The 14,444-nt window shown below is 31.2% G+C and overlaps 2 protein-coding genes across 2 annotated transcripts; one reads left to right on the top strand and one right to left on the bottom strand.

Moving 5' to 3' along the window:
- Positions 1-151: 151 nt before the first annotated feature.
- On the top strand, positions 152-2,879 carry LOC133328911 (SURF1-like protein). The gene is made up of 4 exons (XM_061537420.1): positions 152-280; positions 342-536; positions 706-873; positions 2,669-2,879. The coding sequence occupies exons 1-4, from the start codon at positions 255-257 to the stop codon at positions 2,877-2,879; spliced, it is 600 nt and encodes a 199-aa protein (XP_061393404.1). The 5' UTR covers positions 152-254.
- Positions 2,880-3,589: 710 nt separating this feature from the next.
- Positions 3,590-14,190, bottom strand: LOC133328909 (UDP-glucose 6-dehydrogenase). The gene is made up of 4 exons (XM_061537419.1): positions 14,023-14,190; positions 5,812-5,950; positions 4,774-5,738; positions 3,590-3,780 (listed from the first exon to the last, which is right to left on the bottom strand). Exons 1-4 carry the CDS (start codon positions 14,179-14,181, stop codon positions 3,604-3,606), a joined length of 1,440 nt encoding a protein of 479 aa, XP_061393403.1. The 5' UTR covers positions 14,182-14,190; the 3' UTR covers positions 3,590-3,603.
- Between the last annotated feature and the right edge of the window lie 254 nt (positions 14,191-14,444).

The raw sequence follows: 14,444 nt of genomic DNA, 5'->3' as shown, positions 1-14,444 counted from the left end.
GTTTCTGTTGGTAAGTGTGGAATTGTATGCACAGTATTTAGAAAATATTATTTTAAATTTCACCCAATGACAGTTATCTTCATTTCAGTTAAGATAACTACAACAGGATCCATTAAAAAAACCACACAAATTAAATCTTTAATTTTTTTACTCCACAGCTTATTCCAGTGACAACATTTGGCCTGGGTGTCTGGCAAACGAAACGTAAAGCATGGAAGGAGCAACTTATCAAGGATATTGAAACCCTAACAAAAATGCCACCAGTAGATCTGCCCGATGAGTAAGTTTGGATGCTTGTGATGAAACGAAACAATTAATTATTTCTATCTGCATTTTTTTAGTTTAAATGCCCTCAAAGATATGGAATATCGTGCCGTCAAAGTTAAGGGTCGTTTTTTGCACGACAAAGAATTGGTAATGGGTCCACGTGGCTTTATACGTCCAGATGGTGCCGAAACTCAGGGTGGTTTATTTTCTCAACGTGACACTGGAAATGGTTATTGGATTATAACACCATTTCAATTGAGTGATCGAGAGTGAGTATTAACGCAATTATTTTAAAGAGGAAATCGGTTATAATAACTTAAACCAAAAGTTCAGAAAAATATTATGGCGCCAAAAATGTTTACGACCGCTTGATCGTTGTTTTAAGCGATTTCGATTGTATATTCTACTTTAGTTGATTTTCATTGGTTTTTATTCTAGTGACATCATTTTAATAAATCGGGGCTGGGTGTCGAGAAAAAATCTGAAACCAGAGACACGTACAGCTGGTCAAATCCCCAATGAAGTAGAGTTAACCTGTGTTGTGCGTAAGGGAGAAAAGAGGCCTCAATTTACACCAGATCACAAAGGAGATGTATTTTTATATAGGTAAGTTAATTTAACATATTTCATTAAAAAGGGGTAATAAAAAAATTTAGATAACAATAAATTAACTTTAGTTACAAAACTTTGTACATAAGTACCCAGAACAAAGAATGTATATAATATTACCGGCGCTTGTTTTTTTATATTACAATGATGAATGATTTGGCCATATCTCTCCGGTAACTTTTTTTGTAGACGGCAACCCCAAATTACATAAGATTTTTATGTATGCGGATGATAACGCCATCAAGACGTAGGGTACTATGGTGTATTTACCACATGAATTGTGGAGATGATTGTGCTGGTCTAGGGGCACATAATTACAACTATTAGTTTTAAATTGAATTCAATTCCTATTGGGCATGGTTGATTGCTATGTGCAGAAGTCTACCCAGCATGTGACATATATTGAATTACCCCGCCAACCCTTTTCAAATGTCAGGTTGATAAACCACCCCGACCTCAGATTTTCCTTTATGGGAACAACTTTGCAACTCTCTCCAATGCTTGTAAATAATTTTACAACATTGAATTCTCTTAGACCTAGTTGAAAAAATCGACTAGAAACTTTAGATATACTTTGTATAAAACATAATTGAAAATTCATTTACCATTTGGAACCCGAATCTCTGAAAATTTTATGGTTAGAGTCTTTGCTACATATACGCCCATGTGCTGCATTTCGAGTTTGCTCGAATGTGAAACATTTTCCCAAATTTGGTGTGCTCCATTCCGAATTCCCAAAAAATATTGGGAATATAATTCGAGCACATATAGCCTTGTGGATTGAAAACGAAATGAAATCGTACGTGTTTTTCTGAGCACGTACAAGTTGAAAAAGAACGCTGAAGTAATATTTAACGTGTTTTTACAATATTTATTTAAAAAATACAGTATTTACATTAGTTTATATTGTAAAATTAAAGAAAATACAAACGGGCTCCTTTTATCAAAGACAGCGCGTAACATTTTTGAGATCAATCTGGCAACTCAACCACCATATGATCAAAATAAAAATAGAATCTATAAAAAATCTACTTTAAGATTTCCAATAGTTCTTTTAATAATGTTTCTTGCAGATGTGTACACTTTATTATATCGATGTTGACAAGATCCATGCTCCACTTGTTTATAGGGCGTCATCAAAAATGTTTCTAAAGCGCAACCACTGTCTCCTAGAAGCCAGCTATTTTGCACTCATATGCCAAATAAAAGCATCATGACTGGATCCTGGTCTGCAGCTGTACACAGCTTGCACACACTTTGTCTTCCAGGACTTTCATTACTCTCCACAATATTTTACACATTGTTGTGCGATCAACACTTATATTTAAATAATTTGCCACTACCCTCTGAAACCCACCAACAGCCAGAAATCTTAAGGTAGCTGCTAACTGCAGGCTTTCGCGAATGGTAACTTTGTGTATGAATGGACCAACTTCTCTCAAAATATCCATAAATTTTTATTTTAACACGTTCCAGTACATTAGACTTTTTCTGTTAGAAACCAGGGCAATTAATAAACCAGCAGGCATATTTTTTCTTAATTTTGTTGTTAAACAAATTGCAAATTCCAGTGAAACATATGTTTTTTTATTGAACACATTTCCTAACATATGGAACACAGCTATGATTTCGAGCCGCACTTTCGCTCGAAATTGAGCACACCATTTTGCACAACATGGGAATTTAAAAAAGTATGGGAATTCAAAAACTCTCGGAACATGTCACATGGGCGATAATCGGCTACATAAATCGGTTTTGGATTCATATTTTTATTTTTTAATTTCCTTTTCAGAGATTTACCAAAAATGTGCGAAGCCACTGGGGCTCAACCAGTATTTCTTGATGCCACGTATCAATCATCAACACCCGGTGGACCCATTGGTGGACAAACTCGTATAACTTTACGAAATGATCATCTTTCATATCTTATTACGTGGTACAGTTTATCATTGGCTACTGCTTTCTTGTGGTATCGTACGGTATTGAAACGTAAACCATTTTGAATATAAAACTGTTTTTTTTTAGTTAAACTAAAATTGTATTTTTTATTTATTATTGTTTCCTTTTACAATTACATAAGTAATGTGTATATATGTATGTAATATATGATATGCAAAATAAAATGTTTGGAAATTATAACATAAATAGTAATTTCAATACAATACAAATTGGAGGAAAATAATAATAAAAGTGTCTATATATTTTAATACAATCGTTTTTTAGTTTTATGTTGTTTCCTGGAGAGACTTACATTGTAATAGTATACACTAAATATATGTAGGAGTAGAATAATATAGAGATAGTTGTAGACTTTAATTTAAAAAAAATATATATTATTAAAAAGTAAAACATTTAAAATATTCTACTTTTTAAACAAATATAATAATTATATATGTATATTGCCGCTTCTTCGTTAGAATTTTAATTTTATTGTTGTTGTCTATTATTATTATTATTTTCTTTTTTATATTTGAGTTTGGTTTAGATAAAAAAACATACATTGCTCTTATTTACAATTTCAATATTTAAAAAAATGTGGATTTTTAAGAAAAAAAGTGAGGAAAAATACTGTGTGCATTATAAGTCTTTGAGAAGTAGTTAATGGTAGTGCAAAATAGTAGAGAAAAAACACAAAGAGACAATAGAGTTGTTGTTTTTGGATAATCCAATTCAATGTGTACAGTTGTTGGTGGTGGCAAGTTTAACCTTCTTTAACTGCTTGGCGACCTACAATTGTTGTACACTGCCCCAGGAACGCATTAATCCCGACCGGGAATATTTCTTACCAATTGTCTGGACGTGGAAACCGATTTGTTGCAGACGTTCATGATCCAAAATTTTGCGACCATCAAAAATGTAGGCTGGCTTCATCATGGATTGATAAATGCGTTGATAGTCAAGGGTCTGTAAAAAGGAAGAAAAAATATCGAAACATATTTAGAATTATTGGAATGATTACTATCCGAACCGTACATTGTGTTACAGGATATTATGAGTTTTTTTATTTTATTTTTACAATGAAATGGAAACAAGAAATGTCTATAGGTACTAATGAGGATCAGCTTGAAAAAAATTCAGAATTTATATGCATGCCTATTAAAAGGTGGGTCGATTATTTATTTTATTTTATTTAATTAGCAATTGAAGCCAATCAGATGCAAGAATAAGTCCTATCAATTGTGGATCTGCATGGATGGATTGATGCAGTTAATCAACTTCGCCACACAGGCATACAACGAGTGGTTGAAGTAGTTATGTCTCGTGAAATATAAGAATTTGGAGAGCACTTTTCACATGTATAAGTAATTTTCAGCCTTCTAAGATTATCAGGCATGTTCTGGAAAACTTCTTAATAATACACATACGCTTCACCTTACGGCTGAACTGCATTTCTAATTCTCACGTGGGTTGAAGTTTTAAATTTGTGTATAAATGTAGGAAACAATCAGCATGATTTCTAAGCTTGGAATCGCTCTTGGCCTAGATTTTCGTATAGGGAAATAAATTGAATTTATATCTCCGGAAGAGCTAGATCTGCCCTCATTGTACTTCAGGCCTTGAAGACGACATTGAGATCGTTATGCATGTGAAACTTTGAACAACAAATACCATACATGGAATCAACGGTCTAACTGTTTTTCACATTGGATCTACAGTTCGATGGACAAGAATATTGGGATGAATTATACATTGAGAAAATGTGAAATATAAAAAAAAAACTATGATCCCATATTTTAAAAGATTAAAAAAAATAAAAAACTTCCCTAATCTTGACCGCCCCCTGATCTTGACCGTGTGTACATCTATTGTCATGTCCTTTGTATGGTTTCATTCATATCCTACACTCTACAGTCAAATTAAATAAATTTAATCAAGAAATAGTTCACATCAACTTACCACAAATTCATCCCATTCCGTGCACAGGACAATGGCATGTGTGCCCCTTACCGCACTGTAGGGATCGCTATGAATCTGCACAGCCTGCTTCACAATTTCTGGCGTTTCGGTAACACATGGATGTGTCAAGTCATCAATAATCTGTTCGGGCTCAACCTTTGGATCATAAATATCCAATTTGGCCCCCTCCTCCAGCAAAGTCTTACACACAGTAATGGCTGGTGTTTCACGTGTATCACCCGTGTTCTTTTTAAATGCAAAACCCAATATCGAAATATGTTTATTAGACACCGTATTGAATAGGCATTCAATGATTTTCTGTGAGAATCTTGATTTTTGATATTCATTCATGTCGATAACCTGCTGCCAGTACGCAGCAACTTCCGGTAAATTAAGGCCTTCACAAATGTAGACAAGGTTGAGTATATCCTTTTGGAAACAACTACCACCGAAACCGACTGAGGCTTGTAGGAACTTGGGACCAATACGTGAATCCAAGCCAATGGCACGTGCCACTTCGGAGACATCACCGCCCGTGGCTTCACACACCGCCGATAGGGAATTAATACTGGAAATTCGTTGAGCTAAAAATGCATTTGCTGCCAATTTGGATAATTCCGAACTCCAAGTGTTTGTCGTCAAGATATTCTCTTTGGGTATCCAATGTTCATAGATCCATGACAACTTCTCTATGGCTTTATGACCTTCAGGAGTTTCTTCACCACCAATCAGAACGCGATCAGCATGTAGTAAATCTTCAATTGCTGTGCCTTCAGCCAAAAATTCTGGATTTGAGAGGATGTCATAACGAATGCCAGGCTTTTGATTGGCATGTAAAATGTGCATAATACTTTCGGCAGCCCGCACGGGAACGGTACTTTTTTCTACGACAATTTTATTGGATTGAGCAATTTCAGCAATCATACGAGCAGCACTTTCAACATATTTTAAGTCGGCAGCACGACCTGGAAAAAAAATAAACGTTTAATATGTTGTTTGGAAATTCGTTGTATTGAGTTTTTACGTTTGTGTACTTACCTTTTCCATTGCCAAATGTTTTTGTGGGTGTATTGACGGAAATGAAAATTAAATCAGCTTCCTTGATAGCCGTTTCAATATCTGTCGAAAAGAATAAATTCACATTGCGACATTTTTTCACCACATCATCAAGACCGGGCTGAAATTGGGAAACAATGAGATGGCAAATTATTATTAGTAACAATAATAAATTATTAAAATAAAAGTAATGCAATAAAAAATAATTATAATAATACTGAACATAATTAAGGGGAATTTTATACAACATAATGTGGAGATCACGTATTTTAACCATTTTGGTATATTTATGGGAAAGTATATAATCAATATAAATAAAAAAACGTTTCCACAACATTTTAATGGTATAATATTTGTAGGAAAAAATTAGAAATAAAATTTTTATTAAAATCTTATATATAAATGATCTAAAATATAACAATATTGCAATATATTTCCCTATATTCCAACCCAAGAACTATACAGCTTAAAATGTCATATTATCACATATATTTAAAGCCCTTGCAGCATGGCAAATCAATGGCGATTAAAAAAACGTAAATAAATAAACATTACAACATAAGCGATTAACTAATTGATTACTTTTTGAATAACTTTTAAAATTGTCAAGGTAATATCTAATAATATTGTAATGAAGGTTCCATGCATTGCGAAACGTGTTCAAGTGTGTCATTATGGCAAAGGCATTATATAATGTTGAAATTTATTATCTATTTGCAAAAACACATCATCTGTATATTAACAACAAGAGAATCTTCAACACCTTGTCTGGCAATATTCAATTGACTAATTGTTTACAATCGATGCCAATGTTATTTATGAAAAAAATGTGTATATTTATAGAGAAACGTTAAGTAGTTCCACATCATGGAGTGTGATGCCATATTATAAACTCACATTCATGGTGATTGATGCTGCCGAAAAAATAAATGTAATTAAAAACTAAAAAAAAATTATATGTGCTCGATGGATTCTACGATTCTAACTTCACATTTTTCAAGGTGAAATATGGTATTTTGTTATCAATATTATTGATACATGTATACCATTTTCTAATTGAAATGTTAAATTATGTATTTTTTTGTTCTTTTGAAAAAGAGGAATTTTTTTTTTGATAAATCTGTTCCCCGATAATACACGTTTCCCCATACATACTTATCATTGTAGTGATACTATGTAGGAAATTGAGAAATTGTGTTTTCAACGAATTTATATCAGAAAACAAATGTTTTATAATTGCTTTCCATGAATCACTTGTCGATTATTTCTAAATTTCAGATAACGTTAGAATCTATTTGAAATTATTTTATCTGTTATATTCCAAGAGGTGGGTATTATTATTTTGTATTGTATATATATAAACGATCTTATCTAATGACGTAGTAAATTACAGTTAGGTATTATTGAAAATATCGAAATATTAAGAGGAGACCACAGTAAAATAGGTAAAAAAAATCTATATCGATTTATGGAAAACAATTTATAGCAAAATTGATACACGTTATTCGGTACGCCGCACTGTTAAAAATTTAATTTCAATCAGACACCCGTTTTAAATACATATGGAATCTATGGCTGCATCTGTACCAATTTCAACAAAACACAATAACGTCATTCAAGTCTCAATTTGATACGTTGTGCATAATTTCGTGTTAATCGGACAAACTTTAGAAATTCGGTACACCATTTATGTAAAATCGGAATAAAATATATATGGGAGATTTATCTAAATGTGAACCGATTTTCACATAACTTAGCACACATCATTCTAGACTTAATTCGGTACACTGTGGCAAATTTCGTTCAAATCGAAATTTACTTTAAATCTGACCAAAATATATATGGGAGCTATATCTAAATCTGAACCGATTTTCACGAGAGTTAGCACACATCATTCTAGGCTTAATTCAGTACGCTGTGCCAAATTTCGTGCAAATCGAAAGATATATAGGGGGTTTGGTGCACCATTTACTTTAAATCGGACGAAAATATATATGGGAGCTATATCTATCTAAATCGGAACCGATTTTCACGAAACTTAGCACACATCATTGTAGACTTAATTCAGTACGCTATACCAAATTTCTCGCAAATCGAAAAATATATAGGGGCTTTGGTGCACAATTTGCCTTAAATCGGACGGGAGCTATATGTATATCTGAACCGATTTTTCCCAATTTCAATAGGGTTTGTCCTTGGGCCAAATAAAAGGGTTGTGACAAATTTCATCCAATTTGAATCATAAATGCGACCTGTACTTTGTTTACAATCATATCGAGAGGCGATACTAGAAGGAGTAGAAAGAAACAAATATAATTAAAAAAATCCTGGATTAAAATAAATCACTTACAAATTATGATTTATATCGATCCTTTAATGGATATTCATTAATACACTCTTATATTTAGTCTTAATAAAATATTTGTTTTAAAAAAGCTTCTTTCTTACAGCATTAGTCCTGATGTACATTATGTACTTTGTACAAATACCTAAAAAATACTTGATACTTAAAAATAGTTTTTTTTCAGAAATTAAATCTCATAGCTCCTTGAAAATATTTTTATTATATATTATTTAATAACACAATATCATTTATTTTATAATAAAATTCGAATTAACCACTATTGGGGTAGTTGTCTGACCTAGTTACTAGATATATTTTACAACTAAATATGCATCCTGAATTTATTTAGGTTATTAATTAATTGCATTTTATTATTTTTTTGATTCAATGTTATTTATGATATTTTAATATTCCAAATGAATTTTGTATTAACCACGTTTAAGGTTAATTTGTTTGAATCAAAACACTTCCTTGTTAGTGTCATGTAATTATTACTATTATTAACCATAAGTCACAACCTTAAATGGTTTAATATTCTTCTGTTTTAATTAACTCTTTATGTAAGTCAATAATAAATTTACATAATTCTTAAAACATGTCTAACAAAGTATCAAGAAGAAAAAAAAACACACAACAAAGCCATTTTGAAGTTTTAAAAAATCGAAGCATGTATTGAACTATTTCAAGAATTTTTGATAAAAACGTGCCATGCATGCAAATTATAACGAAATGAAAAAAATATTGGACACCAAAAAAACTCAATAGCCAAATAAGACCCACTATGATTATTATGTGTTTCCAATGTTTGTAGTTATGACCAGACAACAATAGCTGGTGGTGTGAAGACGCGGACGTACAATGAGAATATTTTTTTTCTCGTTTCAATGTTGCTGTTATGACTTTGTAAAATAGAATATTAATTAATAAGGTCAATAGTATTGTAGCTGTGCTAACGAAATTTACATAAATAATATAATTTGTTGCTAGGGTAAACATATATTTATAATTTAATTACTCTGCATGATCTTGTGTTTAATACAAAACCAAATAACATTTAAAATATTAACCATCGTCGCACCCACACTTTTTCATTAGAAGAAGATCTTTTTTCGAACTCTATTTGTTTGCACATTTCATGATATGTTGTTGCGTATTTTTTGCCAGTCAGACATGTATTTACTTAAATAAATTGAATTTAGTAGTTGGTACTTGTGTTCTGTTGTTGCTGTTATTCCATTCTGTTACGTGGTGTATACTCTTCCAATGATAACAATTGCAGCTTTACAATTGTTGTTGTTGATTTTTTTTTTAATTTTGTATGATGAAGAAAAGAACAACTTGTATCTATGGTGTGCTATTTATTTTTCTAATAAATTATAAAGTCATACAAAATATTTGTGTGTCGGTATGTGTATGGAGGGTGGGTGAGTGTTTTTTTTCAATCCACGGCATGATTGGCGGAAAACAATTTAATCGGAAATTCGTCTATTTTTTTATCAAAACAGAAACATTGTTGAAAACCACAAAAGAAAATTTGTTAATTTTTTATCAGTACATTAATATTGTGTTTATTCAGAAATGAAGTAGTTTCATTTTTTTTTTAATTTTTTCATACACTACAAAACTATTACCCTGTTCCGGTACCTGGAAGAATCTTCCATTAATAGAATTTGTTGTCTATTTTTAAATCATTTTTTTTTTTTTCAATTCAATTTTATTTAACTTATAATTCAAAGCCTTCAGGCCCATTAAAGATAAATTATAAAATGCATATGAAGTGCTTAATCTAATAAAGGATAAAAAATTAAAAGTAGACATGGAGAAGTCAGTATTGAACCTACTTCGTTCTCAATTTGAAGGTTATTAAAATTATATGAAAATGTTCATAGCAAAAATACATATTTAAAAAAAATATTTCGGGGGGACCCGGGTAAGCACGATTTGCTACAGCTAATTTGGTGAAAATGAGTTTAAACTCCTTAAATTACCGAAATTAGGAAGGTACCACTATTACATGGCTACCCTTCAAATTGGACCGATATATTATTTCAGATTACAAACATCCTAGGAATAATAACAATTTATGTACAAAATTTGTGATTTCAACAGACGGACAGAGCTAAATCGACATAGCATTTTAATCAGATCAAAAACATGGGATTTCCGAATATTTCGAAGCGTTGCAAACGGAATGATTCCACTAAACCAAGTATAAGTTGAAAACATCAGGAATTCGAACAGGATTTTAGTTGCTACAATTATAGCAAACTTCAATAGTGCTATGAAGGGTTACCGTTGTGCTACTAAAGTCACAAGTTGCAAACTTTTCGATGCCCTGTAACTCTGTGTGCAACTTTTTAAGCTTTGTGCGAAACTAATTTGGATTCGTCTACGTATTTTTGAGTGCTAAGGGCTTCAGACATATTCTCTGAGCAGTTTTATTGATAATTTTATGATTCTGTGCGACTTTTTTTTTAAAGAAAATAATTTTTGTGCAACTCTTTTAAATATTCCCAGCGGTAACACTGGTGCCAAGTCCAAAGAAACAATGTACAAAATGTGAAATTGGAGAAGACTAAATTATAGTAATAGATTTCTTAACAGTAGCTTCCAAGTAAAGTCTATGATAAGAAATTTCATTCATCTTCCCGAACAAAACTTGAGTTTGTGTGTAAGTATGAATGAAACTATGCACGTCTATACAAAGGCGGCTCCTGTCAAAACTTCATCGAGACGACGACAAAGTCAACTTAAAATATACATGAACAAAATCAAAATAGTTTTGATTTTGAAAATGAACCCCTATCAATCTGGTGAATAATATTCATTTTGAAAGTTGTCAGTAAATAATTTTGTGTACAAAAATAATAAAATTGTGACGGAATAAAAAACAACTGAATTTACGACTCAAAATGCAATTTTTGGGACAAAATTGGAATAGTGATTGAAGAGTTTGCCATACACTAGTCAATCTCACATATACAAAAAGGGGTTCATCGGCATGACGGCATGATTTATAGTGTATGGGCCTTAAAGATTTTTTTGAAACCTTTCCCCATTCGTTTCCTATTAATTGTATTGTCAATTTATTAGATTGACAATATGTTGCATTTTCTTTAAATATAGGTGACAACAATTTTTAGATAAGTTTCTATCTTATCAATGAACAAATTACAACAAAATTTCTATATTGATCAATATATACCTATTTTTATTTTTGTTAAGCGACCAAATAGCAAGTACATATAGTTATTATTAAGATGCAACAAATATACAAGAAGAGAGAAGGATTTTTCTAATTTAAAATTGTATTAAAAAAACGTTTCAATTTAACCGATGAAATATCGTGTCAATAACAAACATCCAAGGGTCAATAGAAATTAATTAATATTAAACCATTATTAAGCTGCAATGTTAATTTAAATACAAAAAATTTAAAGGGATTTGGTTAAAATCTGAGGTGTTTCAAACGAAATGAAAAAAAGTAATATACACCCTACTTTATAGGGCATACAGTTAGAATTGTTTCCAAGAACATTAATTAACACCTTAGAAAAAGAAGTTCAATGATCTAATTTTGAAAGTTTTGCCTTGTTTTATGTACAGTTCTACTTCGATAAGCAATGAATAAAGTTTTTTTTTCAAAAATGTAAATAATACAATTTTCTCTTTAATAGGATGTGGTGGTTATCGAATGAGCTTAAAGTGTATTATAAAACATTTTCTATGAAAGTGAAAATATTCTTTATATGTGATATTATAACCATAAATTGAAAACCATTTAGAAAGTGCATTTATGCAAATGCATTTATCTGTTACCATGACAATAATACACAGCTGTTTCTAATAAAAACAAAAATACTGATTAACGAATAACATTTTTATAATCGTATTTTTTCATACAAAACATTATCTGGAAATGCTGGTGTTTATTTAATAAAGGAAATACGTCATAATAATATAAAACAATACAACAACAAAAATAAAACAGCAGTTAGATAAAAAATATACAGAACAAAAACTGTAAAATATCTGCGTGGCAAAATTCTATGAAGATAAAATAATAATGTTATCAAAAACATGTTTGTTTGGGAATTGTTTTTAAAACAAGAACACACAAAAATCTTTTTCACTAAAATTAATACATACACCACAATACAAAAAACACAGACAAATGTCGTAATTTAATTGACAGTGATTCCGAAAACCCTCGGGATAAATGTGTACTAGATATGTCGTAGGCTGGAGTATATATTTGTCGACAAAGCCGACTGACTCTTTTTTACTTGTTTATATAGGTATATAGTAATTGGAATTTTTAGAGCTTATTTATGATCCATAACAAAATGCTTTTTCAACAATCATAGGCTAACTAAAAGACTATACAACCGAAACTCTTTTGTTCTTAAATGCAGAATAAAATATATTTTTAAAATTGTCCACTAATATGAAAACCATTGAATGAAAAATTTTTATTTTATTTTAACGTATCGACGTGCCTAACATTTTTCATAAGAAAAAATGTATAATCTCGCTAGTCTTATGTTTTCGTATATGAGCTTAGTTTAGTTAGTTTAATTAAATTGTACAGCGAGATAGATGACAATATTGTTCAAAATATTTATTATTCACATTTAAAGATAGGGATTTTTAGTTTTTTTAAGTTTAGATATAAAAAATGCGGAGTTTAAGAGCTTGTGTCCTATATCATATAAAAAGAATAAAGAATATGATTTTGTCCAAATTTGCAAATATAGAGGGCTCATTTTTTCCCTCCAAATTCTTTCAAGATGATCGAAATGTTAAAGAAAGAATCATACATTTTACAAAATATAAAATTTGTTTCTACATTCTAGATATAACTGTTATGTCATATAAATGTTATATAATATTGTCATCGCGCTATTAAATTTCTATCAAAATTATGAAAAAAATATACAAATGAAAAATACAAAAAAAATCGGGATATTCCCCTTCCATAAAAAGTATAATACTAACTTTGCATACTTGTGCTTTAATAAACATATTTTTCCCCATTCAAGTCTAGACACATATAACAACCTCGTGGTATCTTTGACGTTTAGGCCATTGACATGTTTCAGTACTTCACAGAAAAATCCCAACAAGCAATTCAGCGCAATATTATACATTATTGCTTAGGTGTCATTTAAGGCCACCGCCACAGTTTAACAAACAAATTCCTCTTATATTACATTGACCTTGTGTGCGCAGAAGCTTGTTATGCATTTCATATTTCAGGCCTGTCTTGGAGAACAGAAATTCTTTCAAATATATTGAAGAAGTCGAGACAAACACTTAACAAGTGAGCCAGTAATATAAGTTGTATGGGCCTATACACGCCTGTCAACTATACACAATTGAATGGAGGTAAACCTTAACATGGGCTAGTTATGAGTTTTGATTTCCATTGGATAACAACAATCTTAGAAATAAAAACCAATTGACTGGCCATTGATGGTTGCGATGCTGTTAAGGCCAACAAAATTCATTAAAATTGTCCGCATCAATGTCAATGAACGTTAAATCTAAACAAACAAGCAAACCGAGGAATGGAATTTCGTTATGTTGAGCGTTCCCGCCATCTCCCAACGCCACCCAACTTTTCCCCCAAAAAAATCTTAAATCAAAACCAGTTTGCTACAGGTGTTGTGAGAATTCTTTTCTCCTTCTTTATACGAAAACAAACACCTCACATTTCCAGCACCTCAAAAGTCTTATCGTAATTGACCATTAATTTATCTTCATTCACACACAAAATGCCTAAAGCCAAATAAATAATAAAAGAAATCATGAATAAACTTTCGAGTCAATAAAAACCAGCAACTTACCTCATATATTGGCAATTTATCAGAATTCCATTGAGCTATACGCTCAGAACTCTTATCCACAACTGTCACTGTTATGTCTGGGCATTTCAAAGCCATTACAGAACAAGTGGGTCCACCAACATAACCCGCGCCGATACAACAAACTTTCATGGCACTCATTGTCGGTTTTTGATTATCCAAATGAATAGAAATTTTATCAAGTGTGTTTTTTTTTGACGACGTATATCTGAACTTCTTGTCTACTTCGTTAATGGATTTTCTGTTTTCAATTTTGGACTCTATCGCGTTCGTTTTTTGGTATTATCTTCAAATTTCTTAGAAGACAGGAAGTTCTTTTTTAATTTGTTTTTTTTTCTCTCTTTTGTTGTGTCGTTGTTGTTGCTTTTTTTTTGCTATAACATGCACAAAACACACACTTAAAA

The sequence above is a fragment of the Musca vetustissima genome, unplaced genomic scaffold (genome assembly GCF_032173495.1).
Source record: "Musca vetustissima isolate MV318-11 ecotype Yass unplaced genomic scaffold, APGP_CSIRO_Mvet_v1 utg2113, whole genome shotgun sequence".
NCBI lineage: Eukaryota > Metazoa > Arthropoda > Insecta > Diptera > Muscidae > Musca > Musca vetustissima.
This window is presented reverse-complemented; position numbering and strand designations above follow the sequence as displayed.

What these genes read in the sequence shown, in the direction of transcription:
- LOC133328911 (XM_061537420.1), top strand. Translation starts at nt 255, where the DNA reads ATGCCACCAGTAGATCTGCCCGATGA. An exon ending in TTTCAATTGAGTGATCGAGA is followed by an intron (nt 537 to 705) that starts GTGAGTATTAAC and finishes TTTTTATTCTAG; the next exon opens with TGACATCATTTTAATAAATC. An exon ending in GGAGATGTATTTTTATATAG is followed by an intron (nt 874 to 2,668) that starts GTAAGTTAATTT and finishes TTTCCTTTTCAG; the next exon opens with AGATTTACCAAAAATGTGCG.
- LOC133328909 (XM_061537419.1), bottom strand. Translation starts at nt 14,181, where the DNA reads ATGAGTGCCATGAAAGTTTGTTGTATCGGCGCGGGTTATGTTGGTGGA. An exon ending in ATAAATTGCCAATATATGAG is followed by an intron (nt 5,951 to 14,022) that starts GTAAGTTGCTGG and finishes TCCCAATTTCAG; the next exon opens with CCCGGTCTTGATGATGTGGT. An exon ending in AACATTTGGCAATGGAAAAG is followed by an intron (nt 5,739 to 5,811) that starts GTAAGTACACAA and finishes TTTTTTTTCCAG; the next exon opens with GTCGTGCTGCCGACTTAAAA.